Below are 27,968 nucleotides of genomic sequence, written 5' to 3' on the forward strand. Positions count from 1 at the left end.
GCGCGCGTACACGTAGCCGCGAGCTATAACAAGCGTGATACCACTGAACACCAGCACGGGTAAATGGCGCTCAGGTAAATGTAGTGTTAGCTTTATGTAAAGTATTTGAATGAATTTAGAAAAAACCATTACGAAACATTCTGAAATAAAAAATCCCAAACAATACAATATTGAAATAATTCATATATGCAGGCACGGTGAAATGTAAAAACATAATAGTTATGTTAAAATACGCTTGCATAACTAACAAATGTGACATGATGAAGCTAACAATACTGAGATAAACGTTAGGAACATTCTGAATTATGAAACAACAGACGTATACTAACAACGCATTGCAGAGATAAAACAGTTGATGTTGAATAGTAAGGACCGTATAGTAAATACAAAAGTCAAAACTGACGTTAAGATGACAATACGTGCAAAATTCGGATAGCAAAGACCGGTTTTGTAAACCAGTATTTGTACCGACTAACAATATACGAGAAATAAGACTGTTTAAGAAAGGACTATTGATACATATCATACAATATAAATGGAAGCTAATGAAACCGTATATCAGTACGAAAAATACCATATAGGTTGGGGAAACAAAGTCCGTGGACAAAAGGGAGTCGAAACGGGAACGCTGCGCCGCCGCCATGATCAATTGGATTATAATAAAGTTCATTTCCGGAAACAAATGCATAGAACTTACTCACAGAGGGCCTCTTCATCGATGACTAACTGGTCCTCCGACGAGTCTGACATTGGATCGTCCTCCTGGGGGTCCAAGGGGGTCCTTTGTCCAGGGGCCAAATCGCCATTTGGAATAATGATGGGGGAGATACCGGAGTGTTTCCCCTTCTTTGACACCTTGAACCCCTCCTGGTCCACCAGGGGAACAGGACGCTTAGAAGGACGATTAGGGTCATCGGTACCGCTCCCTCCGGGCGAGGGGCTCGCGGAAGCTATACCGCTCCCTCCGGGTGAGGGGCTCGCGGCCACGGTCACCATACCGCTCCATCCGGGCGAGGGGCTCGCGGGGTCCTTATCGCTCCCTCCAGTCGAGGGGCTCGCGGCGTTCTCCAAGGGGCCTCCTGACTCCTCCGGGGGCTGAAGGACATTGGAAGAATCAGTCACCCTGGCGTAAGACCTCTGGACTTGTCTTCCGGGGCACTGCGCCCTGACGTGGCCGACCTGCTGGCAGCGTAGACAAATAGGGGGTCGACCCGGCACCACTACCAAGGCTGTCTTCCCTTGGATCCTCATCCTGTGAGGGAGGAGGTCCTGGTCGCCCTCCCGTATCACCAGGGAGAGAACCCGGGTCCCGGTTTCAAGAGAGACCTGTCCAATGGTCGTGGTCTCCCTCTCCACGCACACAACCCTCCCGTACACCTCGTCAAAGGTCCTGGATATCGCTTCGTCCGACATCCAGGAGGGCAGCCACATGACCCGGATGGTGAGGCGTCTCCTGTCACAGGGCTCCGGCAGTAAGGAGAACTGCGGTTTATTAATGGCGCCGGATTCCACCAATCTGTCCACCTGGTACGTAGTTGAAAAGGTTGCGAACCATGAGTTCGGGGCTTCACATCTGAAAACACATTTCAGTTCATCAGGTGGTACGCCAGCATCAATCAAAACCTTCACTATCTCGAAACGGGTGACGGTGTTTCTTCTTGGACCCGAGACAGTAAAACGCACGGAGCACTTCAAAATATCGATGTCGATATGAGAGTCAGCCATAGTAAAAAGAAAACCAACCAAAAATAATCACAGTTGGCTTCTTTTTGAATACGTGTTTAACACGCTCTTGTATTCTATATATATACAACAGGACAAATCTTAATCGCGGTGTTTCAAATCTATTCATTTCAAATGCACTCATTTCAGAATTCCAATGAAATAAGACATTGAACTAATGTCGGGCGTTGCATTTTGTAAATTGTGGTAATGAATTTCGGTCTTCACCTCCGTTTAACTGATTTTATTTCATTATTTTTACATGCTATCATTTGGTATCACGGGATAGGTAACGTATATGGAACGTATGTGAAAGAAACTCGCAACACCAGAGCATACTAGCTTCAAAATCTCACCATATTTCAGTTTTGTTGCGAAAATATTGCTACGTAGTTGGTTATTTTAAACATGAATACCTCCTAACAGGTTGATTTTATTCGTTGCATTGAATTTTAAGTGAAACAGCACCATGTATGCAAATGACTCTAAAACCACATAGTCGACGTCATGACACCAATATAACAAATGTACCAAATGGAAGATGGTGGGCGTATCTTTGCTTTAAAAAAGGGGGCCTTTAAACGTTACTATCTCCAAATTTGACACCATATTTAAATGAGTTATTTAAATATGCAAATTAGATTTTCCTGATATTTTCGATTTGCGCTTGATCAAGATCTACTTATTATGTAAATAATCAACATGGACTAGATTAATTCGATTTTAATTTGCTGGTGATTGGAATATCGGGAAAAGCGGACTTACCTATTACCTTTTCACTTTTTTTCAAGGTTTGATCATCGCAACGCATTAAAATGTTACAATAAACTTGTTTATTTATTCATTGACTGATATATGCCTAACCAGTAATCATCGTTTGATTCCAAGATGAGCTTTTGTAACGATTATACATTATTCATAGAAAATGTGAAACGAATACTGCAGGCGTCATATTACAGTGTAAAACACGTTATCTGTCTTACAACATTTAACGTACACTTACAGAAACAAATCGCGAATAGATTATTTGTTTCCTCAATAAAACATCAGACTCTCCTTCTCTCAATACATTTAAATCAATTATCAGTAAGACAGAAATAATACATGACAAATGCTTTTAGGTATGACATTTACTGACACGACTACGGGGAAACAGTCTCGATGATTTTTAACAATTATGGGGAAAATGTGTCACTGAAGAAATCGTTATTGTGGGGGAATTCTCTTTACTGACACGACTACGGGGAAACAGTCTCGCTGATTTTTAACAATTATGGGGAAAATGTGTCACTGAAGAAATCGGTATTGTGGGGGAATTCTCTCTACTGACACGACTACGAGGAAACAGTATCGCTGATTTTTAACAATTATGGGGAAAATGTGTCACTGAAGAAATCGGTATTGTGGGGGAATTCTCTTTACTGACACGACTACGGGGAAACAGTATCGCTGATTTTTTTACAATTATGGGGAAAATGTGTCACTGAAGAAAACGTTATGATGGGGAATTCTCTTAACTGACACGACTACGGGGAAACAGTCTCGCTGATATTTTACAATTATGGGGAAAATGTGTTACGGAAGAAAACGTTACTGTGAGAGAATTCTATTTACTGACACGACTACGGGGAAACAGTCTCGCTGAATTTTAACAATTATGGGGAAAATGTGCCACTGAAGAAATCGGTATTGTGGGGGAATTCTCTCTACTGACACGACTACGGGGAAACAGTATCGCTGATTTTTAACAATTATGGGGAAAATGTGTTACGGAAGAAAACGTTATTGTGAGAGAATTCTATTTACTGACACGACTACGGGGAAACAGTCTCGCTGAATTTTAACAATTATGGGGAAAATGTGTTACGGAAGAAAACGTTATTGTGAGAGAATTCTATTTACTGACACGACTACGGGGAAACAGTATCGCTGATTTTTAACAATTATGGGGAAAATGTGTTACGGAAGAAAACGTTATTGTGAGAGAATTCTATTTACTGACACGACTACGGGGAAACAGTCTCGCTGAATTTTAACAATTATGGGGGAAATGTGTCACTGAAGAAAACGTTATTGTGAGTACCCCTTGAAGGTTTTCGTACCGCTACACATTCATTTTAAGTGATTCTTCTGAACTTTTTGTATTTATAGGTGAAATATTTCAAATATTTCCGTGAAAATACAAACATTGAACTTGGTTTGTATATAACATGAAAAAATCTTCGATCTTGTTAACACAGCATTGCAACTCGGAAATCAACGTAGACTGAAAAATGAATCAATATCCCATTATCATTAGTCTTAGTAATTATGTCATCGATTGATACAAATGATATCACAACATCAAGTGCTTCATGAACAAGCATCAAAATTTTGCAGTCGCAGTTTGATGCGGAGCCCGATTGACAAATCACATGTGGCGATATGGCAAAAACTTGTCTTTTTTCACCACAAAGCATAACCTCAGTCTTGTTTATTTTAATAATGTAAGTATCGCCAATTTATTCGAATAATGCGCAGACTCATACCTTTTGAAAACGATCAAGCCATTGCTACGCTCCAGCGTCCATCATAGACTAATTATCTTGTTCCGGAAATGACGACAACCGAGTTATTTTCTTTCCAAACTTTGATAGTCTTTGGATAAATCCAGAGGTAAACAGAATGGAAAAATACCCATGATTCTCAATCTTGTGTTCTGCGGTAGTGTGAGAAATTTGAACGAGGCTGTCATGTCTATTTTAGTAACTTTTAGAGAGTCGCGTAACTGATTTCCATGTCAGGAAATCGAAAATGAGGCTCTCGAATTGTGGGGAACAAGAGACACTCCCAAAACTACGGTATCTCGCATCTCGTTATAATATCCTATTGTCGGCGGAAACAAAGAAAAGTAAATTAGTGTTTATGTTTTACTTTTCTGACTAAAATACAGGACTGAGCCTTGGCGAAGCCGAGGCAAAAATACAGAAATTATCGATTCAACTCTCTCTTTTTATACAGAGTAAACAAATTTCAGGTGTAATGAAACTGTTGTTAGATATCGTATTTTTTATTCTAAATGTATACTTCAAAAATTAATTAAATAATTATATTAAACACACGTGTCATATACTCTTAATGTACGTCTTCTTCAGTTATTCTATACTAATGGTACTGATTAAATATAATAAATTCCAGCCTTTTCCTCCATTTTGATTAGCTGTATATTTCTTGTGTTTCCAACTAGCCAATTGGACGAGATGTAGGCAGAACTGGTTTGCGAACACATCGGCGAAGTCCTCGTTTCATACACGCCTACGCATATGCCGTAAGGGATGTGCGAATCTATTTCAAAATTCGGATACGAGTCTGTTTCTTACTGATTCACTGGATTTTGTTTCACTTTACATTTAACCGAAGTTCAATACTTTCTTGTAAAATACATCTCCTGTTTACATCGATTAAAGCGTTGGCTCGTCAATAGGTATTTCCCTTCAACTAGAGAGGTAAGCGTGTTCCTGGAAACCAGAATCGTGCTCTATCCCTCAATTCTTTAATTTAACTGTATCATAAACATGAAAAAATTGAATACTGTACATAACACCTGTTTATATGGAATGTTTTTATTGTTTTAAGCACATGTGACAATCGATTACTATTTATAATATATGTGAAATACGATGAATGATTATAACACACAATAACAGATTACAGTATTTGATAAATGTTGAAAACCCAAGTGACACCTAAAAACTGTTTATGACGTATTGGCATAAACGTATAGCCATATAAACCATGTGACATGCCATATATGTTGAAAATATGAGTGGGATGTGATAACTCTTTATATCACGTGACATGTGATAACGGTTTATAACAAAAGTGGTGTGTGACAGCCCTTTATATCACGTGACATGTAATAACGGTTTATAACATAAGTGGTATGTGACAGCCCTTTATATCACGTGACATGTAATAACGGTTTATAACATAAGTGGTATGTGACAGCCCTTTATATCACGTGACATGTGATAACGGTTTGTTACATAAGTGGTATGTGACAGCCCTTTATATCACGTGACATGTGATAACGGTTTGTAACATAAGTGGTATGTGACAGCCCTTTATATCACGTGACATGTGATAACGGTTTGTAACATAAGTGGTATGTGACAACTTTTTATATCACGTGACATGTGATAACGGTGTGTAACATAAGTGGTATGTGACAGTCCTTTATATCACGTGACATGTGATAACGGTTTGTAACATAAGTGGTATGTGACAGCCCTTTATATCACGTGACATGTGATAACGGTTTGTAACATAAGTGGTATGTGACAACTTTTTATATCACGTGACATGTGATAACTGTTTGTAACATAAGTGGTATGTGACAGCCCTTTATATCACGTGACATGTGATAACGGTTTATAACATACGTGGTATGTGACAGCCCTTTATATCACGTGACATGTGATAACGGTTTATAACATAAGTGGTATGTGACAGCCCTTTATATCACGTGACATGTGATAACGGTTTGTAACATAAGTGGTATGTGACAGCCCTTTATATCACGTGACATGTGATAACGGTTTGTGACATGAGTGGTATGTGACACGTGACATGAGATAACGGTTTATAACATAAGTGGTATGTGACAGCCCTTTATATCACGTGACATGTGATAACGGTTTGTAACATAAGTGGTATGTGACAACTTTTTATATCACGTGACATGTGATAACGGTTTGTGACATGAGTGGTATGTGACAGTCCTTTATATCACGTGACATGTGATAACGGTTTATAACATAAGTGGTATGTGACAGCCCTTTATATCACGTGACATGTGATAACGGTTTGTAACATAAGTGGTATGTGACAGCCCTTTATATCACGTGACATGTGATAACGGTTTGTAACATAAGTGGTATGTGACAGTCCTTTATATCACGTGACATGTGATAACGGTTTGTAACATAAGTGGTATTTGACAACTCTTTATATCACGTGACATGTGACATGTGATAACATATATGGCCTATGATAATTATTTATAACGTATGTGACTTGTTACAGCTGTAAATATCATATGTGACATATAATAAATGTCTGAAAGACATGTTCCACATAATAATTGTTAATGTATGATTATTTATCAAACAAATGTGATATGTCTAGTAAACATAAGCCAGCTGATAATTGTAAGACGTGCTCTTTATAATAACTATTCATAAAACATTTATCATATTGTAGCTGCATGTAACTATTAAGGAGTCTCAATAAATCATGTAACATGTATTTACAATGACATATGATAATTTATAATAATTGCGTTAAAACACGTGATATTATAATATCCCCAAAACATGAGATATCTGTTTATAACAAGTGTGATATGAACAATGTTGACACGGTGTATCTTATCATAATATGAGAATTGAATTACCTTAAAAAAGGGATTTGACATACAATAGCTAAAACAAACAGGTAACAATATAGCTGTTCACAAAACAGGGGACGTATGTCCGTAACAGAAGCGACACGTGACACCTGTTATAAGACGGGTAAAATTTACTGTCTGACAATTTAGTGGCATTTGCTGATGACAGAAGAGTCAGGTTTCAAAATATCGTTAGTATGTAAAAATTGATAAAAAAATGAAGAGATATGTGAAATTTGCGCGAAGCACATATGACAATTATTTAATATTCACATGTGTTAGCACAAGTGGTATGTTACGTTATATATGTTATGCAAAATCAATGACTGGGGACAAAATAAGTAGTTTTGAAAAACCAATATCTCATTGATCAATTGATCGATTGAATTAAATTTCGGGCATCACAGATTTCTGTTGGCAATATCCCGAAAATTAACGATACCATCAGGTGTTGGAGGATTTCATGGCTTCATAGATAATGGTCTCTGGTTCCATGTCACAACTGTGCGCCTGGTGTAGGTGCCAGCGGAACGTCGAAAGTATAATAGACTTAGAAAATATATATTACATGTATTACATTCTAGCATGTAGTTATCACAATGAGGTTATATATCATAATTTCCTTTCACTTTAAGCAGTTGCAACTTAATTCAAACCATCACTCTCCTTTCGCTCGTATCTCGTTTCACGAAATATTGATGTAACCAGTTGGAAATACCGTTTTACATACATGTACATTGAAAACTGCAATGCAACACCGGGATTTTCCATAAAAAAGATTAACAAAACTGCATTTATAAACCTTAATGTATGATACTGATAGTAAAATCATTCTGATACAATGTATACTTTGGCAAAATAGAAACAACGTAAATACACCTAAGATTAAGGCTTTGCACATATACAGAGTGCTTTGTACATATAAAATACAAGAAAACACCAACATGTCAACATGTCAAATTGACAAACAAAAGACTCCTAAAAAGTACAAATAAACAATAAACTTGATATTAAGGCCTCCAGCTTCTAATGATAGTTTTATACATATAAATACACGCGGTGTCAAGGCCTTGTACTTCTACAGAGAATGATTTATACAAATAAATACACGTGGTGTCAAGGCCTTGTACTTCTACAGAGTGTTTTATACAAATAAATACACGTGGTGTCAAGGCCTTGTACTTCTACAGAGTGTTTTATACAAATAAATACACGTGGTGTCAAGGCCTTGTACTTCTACAGAGTGTTTTATACAAATAAATACACGTGGTGTCAAGGCCTTGTACTTCTACAGAGTGTTTTATACAAATAAATACACGTGGTGTCAAGGCCTTGTACTTCTACAGAGTGTTTTATACAAATAAATACACGTGGTGTCAAGGCCTTGTACTTCTACAGAGTGTTTTATACAAATAAATACACGTGGTGTCAAGGCCTTGTACTTCTACAGAGTGTTTTATACAAATAAATACACGCGGTGTCAAGGCCTTGTACTTCTACAGAGTGTTTTATACAAATAAATACACGTGGTGTCAAGGCCTTGTACTTCTACAGAGTGTTTTATACAAATAAATACACGTGGTGTCAAGGCCTTGTACTTCTACAGAGTGTTATATATTGGACCCTTAAACTAAATATCACGCAATATATTAAAGCATTATGAATGAAATATACCAAATATTACAGAACAGCAGACATACGGATTTGTCGTTCACCAATCAAACTTGTGTTCAGAGGATATTCACATTGTATCTATAGACATATTTGGAAGATATGCACTGATTATTTTTTAAAGCAAAAGGTCGAATTCTAGCTCACAAACTCATGTAAAAACTGACGATCAGACATCGCTTCGTTGCTGTTTCGCACTAATTTGGTGGCAACGCTTGATATAAAAGTCATCAAATGTCATTTTGCCGTATTTTACGTGCGAATCCAAATTGAACTTATTAGCTGCTTCAAAACACTATTACATGCAGCCATGTATTGTAAATACAATGTAAACTATACATCATTTAGTAGTTTTACTAAGTAACCAGATTCGATTATGTTTCTTTCCCTTTCTGCGAAGGTAGTCGTACATTACACAGTGCTGACACGTAGGAGAACTGCAATGTGCCATGCTTGTAAGTGAAGTAAAATCGCTTTCGCCATCAATTACGTCGAAATCTCGGTGGACGTTGCTGTCTGTCCTGTCGGCGGTGACTCTCCGGTGGAAACTCATGATGTGAGTACACCAAATCCTTTGCTTCATACTTTGTGATTAGGTCGCGCCAGACCTCATCACATCGCAGCAGGTGCTTGTTTCCTGTGACGATGAATAACACAACTGTAAAAGCAATGCTGTATAGAAGTGTTATTTACTCTGACTCGTATCTTTAAAACTTTCCAAGAGAAACACAAGAGAATTACCTATTTCATTTCAAATTAAGAAATAGACGCAATATAACCAAATGACGAAGTACGCAGCATCTAACAGACGTCTCGTCTTTTTAGAACTCTTTAGGGATGCCAAGGTCCTAAATGTTGAAGCCTCGGAGGCGAACGAAGAAAATCAACAGTAAAAGAAATGTTAAAATCTATCATTTACAGTGTATAGCGCAAATATAACCACTACAAGTCCTCTCCCCAGTAACAAACGGTAAAATTAGTACATCTTTGTCACCCGTGCCTTCGATATTAATATATTGAAGCAAGGGTCAAGATGTGTTCAAATATCGTGATCTAATAGATAATTACAAATAAATCTAAACCTAAAACAGAGGATAAACCTCTGCTATTTCTGCCTACAAAGTCATTAAAACCGCAGCGTATCGTGTGTAATTAAACATATTTGGTGTTGTACTGCGTCCGTACACGTCACATTTTGCATTTTATATAATGCAATAATAAATTATAAGCATGCTTTCAATTCCTCTAACAAGGTTCAACATTATTAAGTAGTTATGAATAAGCCTTACCAACGATGATGAGTCCTCGACGTGCTCGGGTAAGCGCCACGTTGACCTGGTGCTGATCTGTGATGAAGCCCAAATTTTGAATGCACCAGCCTATGGTGGGATTATTCTCTATCAGATATCTCGGCAAGGAACGAACCGTGCTGAATATCACGTAGTCCCACTCACTCCCTGTTGAATTACAATGGTGAACGAAATAAACAAAACGTCATATGAATAATAAACTTAAAATCACACAGAAACTTTAAGTTAATGTCTTAAACTGCTTTTGAATCAGGAAAAGTTGGTATTTCAGAAAATCAACTCAAACTAAAGTTAGAATGTGCAAGGCAATGGGAGAGTCATCAAATGTTTCAGACATGTTATTTCAGTGGAATCCTAGTCAATGGAATTTTACCTTGACTCTTCACAACTGTGTTGACCTTAATGTTGATAAGCTTTTCCTTCTCCCTCAATATCTCCTGTATGGCATGGCGCTGGGCATTGTACTGGGTCATGATCTGGATATTGCTAACCTTGACTTTTTCGATGTCTATCAAATGTTTGAAGACTCGAGCCTATATATATATAACAATATTTCAGTACAATGAATCAGACGTGAAACAAAAACTGCTAAATTTTAAATGTGAACAATATTTATGTGTTAAAGTATCGGAGATACAAATTGTTAATCTCATTACCTATAAAATCACATATGGCTGATCAAATACGTGTATGTGTTCAAATAGTATAGTAGCACAGTTCTTAAAGCGGGAGGTGAAACCACATGCTACATCAACGAACGACGAAATGAAATGCACAGATTGTTGCTATGTAACTACACAAATTAGTAAGAGCTATTCCTTAGATAAAGCTTTTCTTACAACGTGCTCAGCTTCTTTCTTGTTTTTTCTTGACTGTTCGTTGCCTTCTTCAGTAGACACAGTCAGAGTCTCCTCTGTTCCCTCAATATGACAAAACGCAAGAGGTATGTGTTCGTTACTGCTTGGGTTGTTCCAGATCCGCAAAGGTTTATCCACCTTCCAATAGCTAGAATTTGCTGTTTTTAATTTTCCACCATAGAATTTCTCTGACGGAAATTCACATATCTTTGGGTTCTGTAGTTTCAAAGATCAATATGTTATTAGAAACTTAAATGCGTCAACCTGTTATGAACAAAACGTAAATGATGGCATTGTTATCAAATTGTGATAACCAACTATCACATACTTAGTACAATACAGAGGCAAATTTACCAAATATAAAAAAAACGTTGCAGAAGCAGATTTGTGTGTAAAGTATTTGTAAAATTCAATGTGTAAAAACATACAACATAGCGTGCATAATGCCGAAACAGAAACATCGAAAATCAAATTCCCCGGAAAGCAAGGACCGGAGAGACTTCTAATTTTATCTACAACTTGCATGAATTTGCATGTCAGAATAGCAACATCCCTTCTTCCCCAACCTGATGTGTTTCTGAAAGATAACTATCTTTTCCCAGTTATCACACTTGTCATGTTAATCTTGCTTAAAAAAATAAAATAAAATACTGACATGCGAACATAATTATAAAACTCAATAAAAGACCAGTACAAATTATGAACAAAAGAAAGATTTACACCGACATTAATATAAAAGTAAGACGAGAATGAGTTTAGGTATTCCAAAAGAAGCGTCTTCTGCTTCATCGACAACACCGCTATGTAAATCTTGGTGAGTCTAAAATGAGACCAAGGTATACAACAACGGAACCAACTGGCAAACTGACAAGCATCAAACACGACCAGTATCATATCGCAAAAAGAAAGAACATTTCGCAATGAAAAAACTCTGACGAGAGTAAAATTTTCCAGTAATATTCACCAACCTGCAACATTTGAAAACCCAGTGATATAAGTCTGTCAGTTAATGATATTATTTATGAAAATCGAGATATTGGGAACAGCCCCCTGAGTATTGGATCAACACCATAGGTTGGGGATGCAGGCATAGAGAAATTGAAATCGTCACACTTATCATACAGCTTGATTGAAGGCAGATTATGTTCATTTCGTTGTAAGAGAATTTCGAAATAAGCGACTCATGTAGAAGAATCTTTCAAGACCTTGATTTCCAATCCTACTGGATAATTACGATGCACGTGGTAAATAAATGTCTTGTTATCTAAAGATAAGACGTCACCAATATGTCTGAAAGTGAAATTGAAGGACTTTTTTGAAATTTGTTTAATACAACAAAATAACCAGTATTTTTTCAAAAGTAGAATTATGAGGTTACTCACCATTCTATACTGCCATGTGAGCATAGTATATTTCATATTCAGCCTTTCACTTTTCTTTTTTAGATTTGCATACCGTTCAAACAATGACGTCTCAAGCCCCATTTCCCCTGCTTCCCTACACAGAATTATTGGCTGTAGTTGTTTGTGGTCCCCTATGAGAACCACTTGTTCTGCTCGTGTCGCTATTGGTGGTACCATACACTCAGGTTCTGTACACATGCCACATTCGTCAATGATACATTGATAAACCTTTCCTTTTGTAGCCTTCAATAACTTGGGATTTCCAGCCATAGAAGCGGTACACAGGATCACATCGTAGTTCATTAATTCTTCCTGTGTTGCCTTGCTAAGAATTTCCTGATATTTGTCAATTTCTTCGATCGATGCTGTGTATGATTTATTTTCGAATTTTTTATCAAACGACTTTAAGCTTTCGGCATAAGGTTTTCCGCACTCACGTATGACATGGTGGAGCACTGCCCCCTTTTCTTTGAGATCTTCGTCAGGTTTGGAATCACGAATTGAACGGCGAGAACAAGTGATTTTTCCTGGAATTGGAAAATCAAGGAACTCGTATGCCTGCCCATACATTCGAATAATCCTTGGAGCGAGGTGAGACAGCCTTTGAAGCACTTGTCCTGCAAAAGAAAAGCATTATATCAGTAATACAGATTGATTAGTTTTCATATTAGTAGTAACAGGCGCTCTTCTGATGAAAAAGGATTCAGTTATTCTCCCAAACCTTTTCTTAGCTCAGACAGTATACTTACTTGCCACGAGATCAACAGATTTGTTAGATGGTCCAGAAAACACTACCTGTCGTCTTTCATGCGTCTTCTCGAAGTACTTTTGGTTAAAAAGGCTGAAAAGGTAGATGAGCTTTATCCCTGTGAATGTTTTCCCTGTACCTGTTTTCAGACATAAAGCAACTGGTTTAATGTCATTATAGATTTAAGTTCATACATACTTGAATTGTAACTTTTGATGCAAATATCACTATGTGCTATACCGTATTGGCGTTTAAACAAGTATGATGTATGGATACAAATTATCACATTAGCAATACATGTTAGGTTTTTGAAGTAAGTGAGAGAATCACAAGACATTTGTCAATACTAAGAAAACACAACGATTATTCGGATTAGGGGCTTCATGGCCATCCCCCTGAAACACACAGGTATATGATAAAAGAATACAATTATATCTATATTATGAATAAATTTATTGTATGTAAATATGTAGTCATTAATTTTTTTGAATAACAGCTACAGTGAAATGAAGTATTTGTGTGAAGGGCTTTCCCGCTTTCACAAATAAGAACGATTTCGTTTTTATTAATGTAAATTCTTAAGAAGATTAATTCAACTCTACTGATTAACACATGATATGACATATTTTGATTAAAAATAAACATTACCTGGTGGGCCTTGGATTAGACTGAAACGAGATGTAAGAGCATTTTCTATGGCTTTGTGTTGCTGTTGGTTGTTCTTCGGTAGCGAAGATATTTCAATATCTCTCGGAATTTCGTCCGCAATTTCGTAATGGAAATTATCTAAACACAGAAGATGTTAACACGCTAGAAATCGTCAATACATAGCACTGTCTTGAAATATAAACATAATAAATGCTAATTCAGCTATAAACTACTGTATCAGTAAAACTGATGAATGCTTCCCAAAAGCAACTTTGTTGGACACAAAATTCTAACAATGAGTCTTAATTCTGAATTTAGTATAATGCACATTCTCTTAACATGACCAATATATTCACCAAATTTCATGATCCCATTTTTTGTAATTGAGAGGTCGAGTGCCCTAAATTTGGTACACATCATATCGTCTTAGTATAATCAATGTATTTTATACACTCTTTTCATTCTCGTTGCTTATCTTCGGGCATAGTTATTTTTAAACTCTGTGTTCAAGGGGTTGGTGGCCTTAACATTGGGACACTGCACACTTTCTTCGTATGATCGATGTATTTACCAAGTTTCATTATCCCACCTCCTGTGCAAGCAAAGTTATGCTCTTGACAATATATTTTTAACAAAGGGAAACAACTCTATAATTGAGGTGTCAAGGGCCCTGAACTTGGTACACTGCACATTGCCTTGGCATAACAAATATTTACATCAAGTTTCATGATCCTTGCTTAACTGTTGGCAAAGTTATGCTCAGGACATAGAAGGACGGATGGACATGGCGGCGAAAATTTTTGGGGGAGCATAAAACATCAAGAAAATATAGCATGTCAACACATTCCTAATTCAAACTCAAATTGAATAAATAAATATAGAGCAAAAATACGAACAAAAGGTCTACACGTCTTCTGTTTCATCGACGACACCCAAAATTCTTGGTCAATCCAAGTATGTAATATAAAAGAAATAGAATAAAACTTTCCAACAATTTTCACCAACCTATATCTTTTGAGACCCTGTACTACGAGTTTGTCTGTCAATAACTGGGAACAAGCCTTGAATATCGATTAATTTGCGACGTAAAAACGCCATAGGTTGGGGATGCAGCGTTGTTGCTATCGACAAATGGAATTCGTTTCTTAACAAATGATATATTATAAAAGTGTATCAAAACCATTTTCATCTAATCAAAATTTAAAAAAAAAAGATTACACACCTAACTTCGGAATCGGGTTTGCAAGGGCAATAGATTGAGCTAAGCAGGTTGCGTCAGGTAGTAGCTTCATCATATTCTCCGTCCGCCTCGTGTATGGAAAGAAAGCAAAATATTCGACATTCTATACTATTCTGGTAATACAAAAGCATTCTCGGTGTTTAAATTTAAAGATAGTTATTTACCAAAGTTGACAAAAATATATCATTTTCTGAGATTATGTCTTCAATTTTAATGTAAATACTATTAAAAAACGTCCATGTTCACGATTTTAATCGATATTTAAGGTAGATATCTTGAAATAATAATGCTATACCTGTCAACTTTCGATTTACTCAGTATCTCTAGGCTACACTTGTCCAATGTTTCTACAGCTTTTATTGGAGCAGGTGCACTGTCATCGTTGAGCTTAAAATGAACTTCAAAGCAGTGTCCATTTTCTTTTACTTTTGTTTTTCTCATGTGTGTAAATACACCATGGCATATCCACATCTTTTTCTCGTCAACGATCCTACCCTGAGCGGATCTCTTGTGATCTTTTGGTGTATTCCTTCTAACGGGACAGCGAATGCACAAGTAATTTGAACATATTATTTCCTTTAACTCCTCTGTATTTTTCACATCTGGTTTTTCCTCAGTGTTGTCTTTAAAAATTTCCAATGCCGTGTTTCCAAACTCTATTTCCCTCAACCTGCAGAAATGTATATTGAGATAGAAATGGCCATTTCGCCCGAGAAACTGTATTGGTACTCCAATAACAGAGGCGGATTCTTCATTTCTCACTGCATTTGTAGCTGCCTCCATCTGAATTATAGGCAACCAAGTACTTATGTAGTGTTTTAGGCTTTTGTACTCGGACACTGATGGCACACTTGAATATTTGGCAAGAAATTTGACAGGGTTATCGACATGTTGTAAGCAAAACGAAACGTTCTGTGTCATATCGAATACCTGTATATACGGCACCAGTGTTCCTTTGTCATACTCAGCTGTCATCTGTACCGAAACTGTCTGATTAAGGTGGAATGGAAGTTTGAATTTGCAGATTGGGTTGACAAACACACTACTTACGTTCTCGCAGCTGACGTCCTGTGCAGCACCTAGACTTGATTTTACATAATTGTGTGATGCTCCGAATTTTGCATCTTTTTCGGTGTCCGTGATAAGTTTGATCAGTTTGCTGTGCTTTTTCTCCAAGATTGCAGTCAGTATATCTATCCAGACTGTATATTTGAGAAATGTCGTGCGTTGATGAGGGTCAACGTTTTGTATGTCATCTGCATCTTTGTTTGTTGTATTCTGTGGCTCTTTTTTAATGCCTTTGTGCAGATAAATTCGTTTTTTCCATATGACCGATGTTACCACACGTTCCTCGCGTGTGTTTGGCGAAACGAGATCTAAATCCTCTTTGATTTGCGGTTGAGACGAAACGCCTAAAATATTGAATTTTAACATTCTTCTTTGCATCTGGACGTGTTTTAGTCCGGGAAAATGCAAGGTCACTCCTTCATCTGACATGTCCTCTACAAATCCAATTAACTTCTGTGGATGGCTCTTCAGCTTTGTTGACTGCAAAAACATGTTACATTGCTTCTGGTACAACTTTGCCCTTTCGCATGCCTGATTCATATCGCTACATATTTCATCTATTTCTTGTCTTGTATAAGGTAATTGCTCATGTCTGTCGATAGCTGCATGCAGAAGTCTATGAATTACCATATCGACATACCTCCGGATAGGGGAAGTGAAGTGAACATAATTGTGAAGATCAAGAGAAAAATGATTTGAATCTGTCTCTGATAATCCATTGGATCCTGTGCATGTGTACCTTGCGGTCTCCTGGAATGACATCCATTCCTGAAGGGCAAAACTTTGTTGAGGGTGCAGGTCATCACATCCGATGAGCTGTTCCACCCGTTGAACATTATTTTCCTCAGCAGCATTGACAATAGCTTTCCAAACCCAAGTTTGAACAGGCAACAAACGAGTCCACCTGGATTTGGGAACATTTGCAACGTTCAGTGTTCTCGATGTCAAATTGGTATTTAATTCCTTATCTTGTAGTGCAATAATTATATCTGCTAGGTGAGTGTTTTTGTTCAACCATGAACAAAGGGAGTCATTTTCAGGTTTGTTTTGACATCTTAAAGGAACAATGCCGTTACATTCCTCCATAAGGTATTGACCAACAGCATGGTTTGCCATAATCATGAATTCTTCCACTAGATTGTGGGCGTCGATATTCTGCAAAATATCTTTTGTATCAACTGAATAATCGAATTCAACAGGGAAGGCATGCAATGATCCTTTCAAGCGATCACGGCGCCTGTTCTTTGCTAACTTGTTTAAACATTTGATGTTTTCATGAAGACGATCATGAGACGAAACCGCTGTATCAATCATAGTTTGAGCTTCTTTGTATGTAAGACGTTTTTTTGATTGTATGTAGGTACGTCGAATTCCTGGAGTTCCTTCTATGCTCCCATTTTCTTTCACAGTAAAGAATACTGATATTGCAGCGCGTTTCTGATGCGGAAGAAGACTGAGGATATCTTGACTCAGCGGTTCAGGCAGCATATGTAAAGCTCTTGCCCCTGAAATCGAGTAGTATGTCGAACATCTTATTCTGGCTTCTTTATCAATGTCGCTTTCAAGAGGTATTTTTGAAGTCACATCAGCAATGTGAACACCAACCTGGTAAGTATCTCTTGCAATGACCTCGACACTCAGCGCATCATCCAAGTCCCTTGCATTTGGTGGATCTATAGTAAAAGAAAGTATTTTTGTGAGGTCTAACCGGGAACCATTTGAAGATTCACTAGGTTCTGCAATTATGTGTTGCACTCCTCTGACGGTAGATTCATTGTAAAATGTGGGTACTTGGTTTTGAATACCAATGACTTTCAATCCAGTTCCGATATCAGATGCCTTTGTTCGCAATACACCAATAACTGCCCCGCGTGGATATACATATTTCACTCCCCAGTATAGGTAACATATAAGAAACCTGTATTGATCCCTTTCTTCTGGTCTTATGTGTAGTATTTTTTTATAACGGAGAACCCCTTTTGATTGAATATATTCATAAACTTCCACTTTGTTCATCTTTTGTTTTGGGTAATATAGCTTTATATTTTCAGTTAGCACGCTGATTTTTGGTATCGTCTTGCACACCGGTAGCATTAAGTGACCAGCATGCGGATCTTGAGTTGCAATAAAAACGGGATGTGCGATATTTCTATGCCGTACTCTTTTAATAATACCTACGACTTTTCCGTATGCATCTGCGTCTTTCAATTCCTTTTTCAAGACCGATGTGTTTTTACACATCTTCTTCTGAAGTATTTCAACCGCAACCTCATCCTCTGTAAATGCCTGTCCGCATTTGGATCTACCAAGAATGTCTATTCTTCCAAGTTCTTGTACTGGGTTCAGCGGTATTGCCACGGCGTTATGTGACGACTGTATTTCAAGTTGGCAATGTACGTATAGGCTGGGATTGGTTTTACATAATTCGAGCAAATCGTTTGTAAGCTTTACAGTGTAGAAATCTTCTCGTTCTAACGACTTAACCTTTGTCGTAAATTTCTCCATGTAAGCATCGGTCAATTCGACTCCCGTCAGGACATTTGTTTCTAGAAGATGATCTTCAGATATTTTGGAAACTTCGCATTGAGAGTCATACCTATTACAACTTTTTTCAAACCATGTTTCAGTATCATCCTCATTATAAATACCATTTTCATTGGTCAATTCCAGATCACTATCATGAACGTCTTCCTCCTCTTCATCGAATTTGAATGAAATGGTTTCTACATCGGATTGTTCAGATCTTTCCATGCTTCTTCTCTTATGTTTTGATACTGAAAGTAGATATATGCATTACGAATTAAATTAAATATAATGTTTTATAAATATTCCCAGAAAGATACATAATTAATTATAGATTGTCTTATTACCACATCGATGCATATAAAGAGATTAATAATGTGCATCGGGCTGGAATGGCGGCCTCGCTTTCATACAAAACTTATTATGTTCGAATCATGTCCGGACGATACGTCATGCTATCCCATAAAATGGTTAATAATGCCTAAAAGATATGTGATAGTGCAACTATTTTTTTAAAATAATAATTTTCTTACTTTTACGTTCTGCTTTCTCTGATTTCAAGCAGTCAGCGTAGGTCATCTTCTGAAATACAAGCGTAATGTTGTTGAATGAATGTAACACAAATCAAAACTTGGTCTTAGGTTATTTTAGTGTTACTTTTCTCTTTTGTTGAATCCTCAAACTCTTTATCAAATTTTTGCTAGACGAGTACAAGCTGAATGAAAACATTATTCGATCTAATTTAATAATTATAGAATTTGATAGACACCAGAGAAACATTCAGTGACACTTTATAATAGCGATACCCTCATCTGTCTCTCTTTGTCTACATTGTCTTGACGGAGCTCTTCAGACAGACAAGCTTTCGTCATGTTCTTGGGGAATGGTGGTAATGCAAGTCGTCTTTTCCCAGTGAAACAAGTATAAAAAGTATGATTTCGCGCAAAGCAACCTTGAATATAGCTTTGACTTGAAGTACTTTCAAAATCGTTTTTAAATTTTCGGCAAAATAAGCCTTATTTTATCAATCTTTAACTTGAACAAGGCATAAGGCTTGAGCACAAATTCCATGCTTGAGCATGAAAACGTTTCTTTTATGAATATGGGCCCAGGTCTTATTATCATTGTATTTCTCCTTGTAAATCTTTCTTTTGTCCATATTATCCCTGGTGTTATTGTTTTAAAGTTTGGACTATGATTACGATGATATGTTCGTTTTTTTCGGTATTTTTGTGTAGCCAGGCTTCTACCTTATGCTATTTATGACTGTTTATATTGCGTTTCGTATACGGATTGAATGTATCCATACATTTAATCTGAAACATAACTTAACGAAGGATGATTCATTGCAAAAATAACAGTTTTTATCGGGAATTCTCAGGTGTTCCCATGGAGAAAAATATCAGTAACCATATAGTGTAAATGAACATATGGAGTTCAGTTTGTATAACATGTATCACAAAAATAACTGCATTTCAAATGTAAAAAGGGCTAAAATATTTTCATAAAATTTTCAATTACGTTAAAAGAAATTACCAGACATGATGCCATTGCTATGTTTTAACAAAATCAGGTGGAGCGCTGGGCTCATCTATTACTAACAGTCTATCATAGGCATGGTCCAATTGATATCGAGAACTGTAGGTTAAGATTTCGTTCTGTCAATTTCAGGATTGGGGGACAGTAATATGTTGTTGGTCCATTAGTATTAGCATATCATTAATAAAAGGAGGCAAATAGATTTACAACTCTACCATTAAAATATTGCGAGAAACGAAAACAATATAGTCAATATGCCTATGAAGTGTTGAAAGAGGTTCCCGTTCCGGAATTACGAATTACGGAATTGGAAGCGCAAATGTAAATATATTGATATATTTACCTTTTTGTTGATATGATAGTTTTAGGATTCCTGAATTATTTATGAGTAAATAGCTCCTTTGTTCATGTTTTGCCCTTTAATTAATAAGTTTTGATTAAAATTACATTTTAGAATGGGCTTATATGTCCTTATTTAATAAAAAAAATTAGTTCCTTTAATCTGTACCTATATGGTATAACTTTGAGTATTTAACTCTTGTATGGCAGTATGTGTTTACAGACTATTTTGTATTTCCAATCCCTTTTCTCAGTGACAGGGTCTTTCTAGTTATAAATGATGACATCGATTCAAAAGGAATTAACTAACATTTTCTAGGCTTAGAAACCTTCTTAATAAAGTTGCATTAGATTAATAAGCAAGATTTTGTGAATATGCAATATCTTTCGTTGTTTGTTGATATCTGATTGAAGAACACAACCGATTATCTCTGATGAAATAGTAAGTTCATATTCTTTTTGGCTGAGGAAATAATTGTACTTGAAGCATTTCAACTTATCGTTATTCAACATAATGCGCGAAAAAACACGAGGGCAATAATACTGTATTCAGAAAAGAGTTTTTACTCTGATTTTCTCTTTCGACCAGAACATATTGAATAGCTTTGAAAACGTAACACGAGTTAAATGGTAAAAGAATAAGTTATAGTCTCAGGTAACGCTGCGGAAGAACCAGCATTAGCGCCCTTTTAATGAATATGTATATCACCTTTCTTCACTGGAATACGACAAAACGACTCATAAAAAGGAATCCCTATATACTCGTTAATATACGTTATCCTCATGTACATGTACCGATTAAGTACTACTTTTTCTTTTTTAATTTTTCATAATTCATGCTTGCTCGTGTATCACTACTGTCTTTACATTGATAATTAAACTCTCTTTCTTCAGTAGTTACCACTTCAGCTGTCCCCTAGCCTACCGAAAACAAACATGTGATGATAACATAACGATACAAGTTTGTATAAAACTCCCAGTTTTAAATCGAGAATTTGCATCCATATTATGTTAGCACTCCAAACTGATAATTGATTATCTCCATACAATGCAGAAGTCAAATCAGAATTCAAAGATGCTTTTGAATTCATTATAGACAGAAGAAGGAAAATAGAACTTTTTCTTTTATCCTTCCAATCTTTACTCACTCGGTCATTACTGTTGTCCTTCTGATCTTCATTCAATTTTCTGTCGTTGATAGTGAAAGCGCAAGCTTCGGTCCCCTGCTAGTCAAATGAATATTAGAATAAGTTGATGACTTATTGATATTTATACAACATCGATGCTTGTCTTTTAAATAAACCTAATGAAATGTTGCAGATATTTTGTTGACATTGTATATGGATCATTCTCCCATCGTTTTTCCTACTACTTCTCTGGATAGATATGACTTCACATATGTTAAAAAATAATGTTAGTCTACATTTAAAAAATGCCTCATGAATAGTGACGTCGATTGAGAATATACATTTGACATCCCTTTTAAATCATCTTTTGGAATGTTGAAATATAATATAGCTGAGTACCATGTAAGAGAAGATTATGAGAAGATATACTTACAGTTTTCCCCTCCTGTTCCTTAGTCAGTTGTGTAGCCTGGGCAACCCCAGCACTACAGTCAGTCTCCTCCTAGACAAGAGAATTACGATAGTGTTCATCATTTAAATAAATCAATATATATTTAGATAAACTACAATAATGTACATTTGTTGATATAGCTACCAGTATAACATATTTATGATTAACTAAATGTGTCCGAAGATGCTCTAGAGTCGCCATAACTCGTTATGGCTTCATATGTACTGTAAAGTAAAAAAGTAATATTGAGCGATAATGAAATAGATACAATAAAGAGTTTGTAATAATGTTATTCCGCTTTTTTCAATCTATGTGAAAAAAATAATTTCACATTCGTTTCCATTTCAAGCGAGATTTTCTAATCTCATTATCATTTTTTATTATTTTACCTCGTCTCAAAGGCGATGCGTCAATCTCATATAAACGTCAACTCATGTTAGTTCTCATAGATAAAGTAAATAGTCAAAATTATGATTTGATTTAATTATAGTTATAAAATATGTACCAACCCAAGGATTATCATGGTTATCAATTTAATTGCAGTGTCATGACTGTAGTAGTACATTCGCCACAATTAACAATTTTCCAAGTGACCAGCCTCTTGTATCAGTAACATATTACACAGTATTCAATATTGGTCAAAATTACAAACAAGACACATCTTTCCTGTGAGTCTGATTTTTGTTCCTTGTTCGTTTTCGTTCTTTTCTTCTTCTTCTGCTCATTGTCTGGTTCTTCCTTGTTACAAATATATCATGTTTTTCTTCAGTCAAAAATTACCAAACGTAAAGGAAATTTTAGATATTGAATTTGTGTTACATAATTATAATTTCCCATGATTTTCTGACATTATATTATGATTATAAATACTAATACCATATATCTTTCCTCTACAACCTGTATTCTTTAATGTAATGATGTCCTCTTTTACCTTCAAGTCATAATCACAATGTTGATTATGGATACTGTAAACACATTTACAAGTTTCTTAGTACATACGCCATTGTTCTCTTTTGTTTCAGTCAACTCGCTATCGGGAGTTCAACAATAATGTTGGTGACTTCAGTTGATATTTGCAAACTGCATAGATTTCACGTTTGATTTTGCCTTTTTGGTTTTTATATTTCGAATAATCATAACTTGCCTTTTGCGTTCAAATTACGACAAGTCCATTACATGTATTATACTCAAATATTACTCACGGTCTTTTTTGTCAGATAATTCTGTAAAATATTACAGAACGTTCAAAGGAAATAAAATTATTACTATTCATTCTCCATCTCTTTTACTTACTCTAGTATCATTTTTGTCAGTCTGTTCCTCAGTTAACTCTATCTCATAAGAAGTGACAGCACTAGCTTCAGTTATCTCCTAGACAAGATAATACATTCATCATGTCGATTATGCAGTGCAAATATGTCTTTTGAAATAATCATGATTGATTACATGTATAATGAAATTCGATCGTAAATGAATCATAATTTTATATAACATTTTACGAAAAGAGGCTTACGAGTTTCAATATTCTGATGTGAAATTAAAACATGTCAAATAAGTTACATTTTTCAAAATGTAATGGTTAAAATAAAATGGGAACAGCGGTTGTGTTGGGACATTTTCAACTGATGACGTATCATTATTTCACTTCATTTCATCAACGTTTATTGCTATAAAGACAATTGGATTGGACTGCTTACATAACATATACAAATCATTTCCATACATAATGAATAATAAAACATTCCACAAGCATACAAACATACAAACATACATACACATACACACACATACATACATACATACATACACACACACACACACACACACACACACACGCACACACACACACACACACACACACACACACACACATACATACAAACATACATACACGTACATACATACATACATACATACATACATACATACATACATACATACAGAGTAATAAAAGTAAAATTTGTGAACCTTGGTCTCCTGTACCCTCGATGCTTATGTATATGAATAGGTATGAAAACATTGATAAATATGTGTTGAAATACTTTGAAATATTATAAAATGTAATTGGACACTGCTAAATTTAACACATCACTACCAACAATTTATGACACCAAAAATTATTTTCTTACCGCTAATAAATTAATCTAATGGATATATATCATGCAAACAGTATCAGTATGTGTTGATAGCATTACAATGTAACTTGTCTTTTGAACTATTATTTACAAACTATTAACTGATCAATCGTATTTCTGTGATCACAGCACATACATTACTGACAGTACTTATTTTGATATCATTGAAATGCTTGTTAACAGTAATACATAAACATTTGCTGCAATACAAAAATAAATCCTGATCTTTTACCGATTTCAATTGCGTCCGATTGTGAGCAATATCGTGCATTTCGCCAGCACATATATGATTATTTTTCATTTGATGAAATAAACGGGTACTCGAGTATCATTGTGTAATTGATTCCCAGTCAACACTGTGCCGTAAGGAGTCAGAACTTTCATCACCTCATAGTTAGGATGTGTTAATCATTGTATCTCTCAGATATGCAGTTCAAAATATAAACAACAGGAAACACGACATTTAGATCTCAATAATGTCCGTTTATATGATGGAAATGCGGTTGACTCAGTTTTAGCTTCCAAATGATCCAAGGTACTTAATCATTTATTTGAAACCCAGAAGTATCTTTTATTGCATGTCTTAAAACCTGTTTGTTGCTATTATGACCGAATTCACGACAAAAGATCAGCCATTACTTTTCGGCCAAACATTTACTTACAATTGCATGATTATTGTCCATCAGTTCTTCCGTTAACTCTCCCTCGACAGGTGTCATAGTTGTAGCTTCAAATTCTCCCTAGGCAACATAATGTGAATTGGATATTTGAACAAAAAATTCTTCAGCTGTATTTATTTGTGTCATTGGGATATTTTACAGATACGGTCCATGCTAATAATTCAATATGTGATATTAATATGATTTAAGGTTCTTAATTGGAAATAATATCCAGAGCTGCTTTATAGTTATATTTATTGTGTTTGCTCTCTGGTACGATCACGATGGTTCTTGACAATTTCAAAAGTGCGTTATTAATTTTCTTTTGTTGCCCTTTTCGTGTCTAAAATTGCCTTCATTTTGACGGTGTTTCTATAGTAATCAATTTTACATAAAGAGTTGGAGATATATGGCTTTTAGTAATTTTGGTGGTTAACAAATTATTCATTATTGGTCAACGAGACAAAGAAGACACGTGTTACCTGTAAGTCCGACTCTTTTTCCTTGTTCGTTTTCTTTTTCTTTCTTTTCTTTCTTTTCTTTTTCTTATATTCAGTGACAGGTTCATCCTAGTAATAAATAACTCATATTGTTCAGTCAAACAAAAACTTCCTTTTTCGAGCTTGACATTATGTTCACCACACTTTAAGTCCCTTGCATTACTGACAAGCCATAGTGGGACGATAGATGTAAGGTGTTATTCAGTTTATTATTGATTATACGCTGCACCCAGAAATCTATATTCACGTATTTGGTTTTTATTTAATACTTCTCTTAGTAGATCACATCTTTAGAAAATAATTGGAATTCAGTAAATTTTGTAACGAATCCATTATTTGCAGAAGGAAATCTTCCATTTCATTTGATGTTTCACAAGAAACACAAGTGATGACATCGATTATCTCCCTTTGCATGAAAAAAAAGAAAATAATGTATAGATACCATTGCTGGACAATTTTTCGGAATAAGTATTACAATACGTAGCCGATATGAAGTCATATATAAGATGTCTAATTTTGTGCGTCTGAAAACAGTCTTGACGAGCAATAAATCATTAAAATACGATTTTGGGAAGAATTATGATGCATTGTTGAAAATTAATATAACATAGGATAACAAAAACTGTACAACGAAACACTGAAAAACCGGGAGGAATAACGAAACCAGGTTACAAAATTTTAGTAGCATACATCAATGTGACACTGACTTTACTTTAGGTAGCAAATCCGAATTATCCATATCTTTTTGATGTGTATATAACTAGGTAGCGAATGAGTCATTCGTAAAACATAAACGAACAAAATATACACTTAAAGTAAGTTTCAGAGATCACTTTTGGGTGGTCGGGTGGCGCAGTGGTAACGCACTCGCCTTTCAACTAGCCGACCGGGGCTCGATTCCCGGAACGGACGTGAAAAGGTAAGGGCTCAACTGCCCGACCACGTGGGTTTTCCCCGGGTACTCCGGTTTCCTCCCACAATAAGACCCCTCTCGCGTTTACATCCGGGCCAACAAGAGTGATTAGTATAAGTTGACATAACTAGTTTCGCAATTGTTGTAAAATAAATAAAGTTTATATTTATCACTTATGTGATTTACCCTTCGAATCATAATAGTAATATCGTTTAGATTTATGGAATCGGTAAGTATCTTTACAATATTAAAACGAGTGTGCCTAATGATATGTCATTTTAACATAAGAAGTATATACTTACAAGTGTATCATTGTTGTTCTCTTTTATTGCAGTCAACTCTTTATCGTAAGTGGTCAAAATACAAGCCCCAGTCGCCTCCTATAAAATTATGAATTCATTAACGTTTGTGACTTGATATTTTGCATATATTTTACAAGTAATTTGATGTTTTTGTATTTCAGTTATACTAAATTGACAATATGAATTATAAATATGATAATAAGAACAGCCCATAATTGTACTACCACATGATTCGGTGTTCCTCATGTCAAAGAGAAATTCTATCAAATTTTACAGTCTGTAAAAGGAAAATATGATCATTATTTTGTTATTCTCAAGATCTTTACTCACCCCAATATTGTTGATATTTGTTTGTTCCTCAGTTAAATCACTCACGTTAGAACTGGCTGCATTAGCTTCATTTGTCTCCTAGCCAACAAAACATTCGATCGTATGAATAAAACATTGCCTTTTGAAATAATCATTATTGATGACGTTCAGATACATAGGATCTAAAAATGAGATTTTATGAAAATATTCTTAGAATTCTGTTTATTTTTGCGAGACCAAGTTATGAACTTACTAGTTTATAACATTTCGTGATGAAAACGAAATAGCATAACTCAGCAAGGTATAATCGACATGTTTTACAGTATGAAGAGTACAAAATCAAACGGAGGGGGCAATGTTGCTGTGATATTCTTAGTTCATTAAGTAACGTCAATGTCCATATCATGATATCAAAATTGATTTTGGACTTGTGCTTCCAGAGGCAAAACGCTCCGGATAAGTTTCACATGCACAACAACAAGATATGTTAATTCAAATTCTTTGGATAACAGGCGAATTATATACATAATTTCAGTAAATACAACTCTGAACCTCTCTGATTTTTAAAATCAATTTTCTCTGCTCAAGATTTTCCTCAGTCGCGTCCTTAGTACAAATGATTCATCCCGTTAGCATTCTTGACGATCCTAGACGGACGAACCGGCTGTATAACATTGTTTCATTTCATTTCGGCTATACTGTTTCGAGATTCTAAATTTATATAAGAAGGAGATATTCACTTGTATGTCTTGAATCAAATCTCATCCAAAGATAAAGACATTACCTGTGACCCAAGTGTTTCCTCTGTGGTTGTTTTCGATTTCCTCATTTCCGGTTCCAACTGATCCTTGGCGATAGGTTCTTCCTTGAAATAAATTGTCATAACTAATTAAAGTATCATCTTTCGTTTTAAGTCTTCTTTATATAGTAAGTAAAAAGTAAAGGATGAAAAATAGAGTGTTTCCATTTTCAACAATATATTTGTCATGTTTCATTAGCTATGCAGTCAAAGTCGGGCAGGAACTATCCTCCTATACTCAATTGTATAGATTTACATTGAGTGATACAATAGCATT

The 27,968-nt window shown here is 35.7% G+C and overlaps 2 protein-coding genes across 2 annotated transcripts; both read right to left on the reverse strand.

The window, feature by feature from the left end:
• Positions 1 to 693: 693 nt before the first annotated feature.
• On the reverse strand, positions 694 to 1,725 carry LOC132561455 (uncharacterized). Its single transcript, XM_060226173.1, has one exon. The coding sequence runs from the start codon at positions 1,723 to 1,725 to the stop codon at positions 694 to 696; it is 1,032 nt and encodes a 343-aa protein (XP_060082156.1).
• Positions 1,726 to 9,303: 7,578 nt separating this feature from the next.
• LOC132561479 (helicase with zinc finger domain 2-like) lies at positions 9,304 to 27,775 on the reverse strand. The gene is made up of 17 exons (XM_060226191.1): positions 27,677 to 27,775; positions 26,914 to 26,991; positions 26,584 to 26,661; positions 25,351 to 25,437; positions 24,872 to 24,949; positions 23,368 to 23,445; positions 22,057 to 22,125; positions 19,152 to 19,200; positions 15,323 to 18,869; positions 15,010 to 15,095; positions 13,788 to 13,925; positions 13,141 to 13,278; positions 12,371 to 13,008; positions 10,971 to 11,204; positions 10,505 to 10,664; positions 10,111 to 10,278; positions 9,304 to 9,458 (listed from the first exon to the last, which is right to left on the reverse strand). The coding sequence occupies exons 1-17, from the start codon at positions 27,773 to 27,775 to the stop codon at positions 9,304 to 9,306; spliced, it is 5,880 nt and encodes a 1,959-aa protein (XP_060082174.1).
• Between the last annotated feature and the right edge of the window lie 193 nt (positions 27,776 to 27,968).

This window comes from Ylistrum balloti, unplaced genomic scaffold (assembly GCF_031769215.1).
Source record: "Ylistrum balloti isolate Yb309-2 unplaced genomic scaffold, AGI_CSIRO_Ybal_v1 Utg369668, whole genome shotgun sequence".
In the NCBI taxonomy this organism is placed as follows: domain Eukaryota; kingdom Metazoa; phylum Mollusca; class Bivalvia; order Pectinida; family Pectinidae; genus Ylistrum; species Ylistrum balloti.

Excerpts from the sequence above, each read along its gene's own strand:
- LOC132561455 (XM_060226173.1), bottom strand. The coding sequence starts at position 1,725 with ATGGCTGACTCTCATATCGACATCGATATTTTGAAGTGCTCCGTGCGT.
- LOC132561479 (XM_060226191.1), bottom strand. The coding sequence starts at position 27,775 with ATGACAATTTATTTCAAGGAAGAACCTATCGCCAAGGATCAGTTGGAA. Across the intron at positions 26,992-27,676 it reads AGGAAACACTTGGGTCACAG|GAGACAAATGAAGCTAATGC; the intron begins GTAATGTCTTTA and ends TTTGTTGGCTAG. Across the intron at positions 13,009-13,140 it reads ATCTGTTGATCTCGTGGCAA|GACAAGTGCTTCAAAGGCTG; the intron begins GTAAGTATACTG and ends TTTCTTTTGCAG.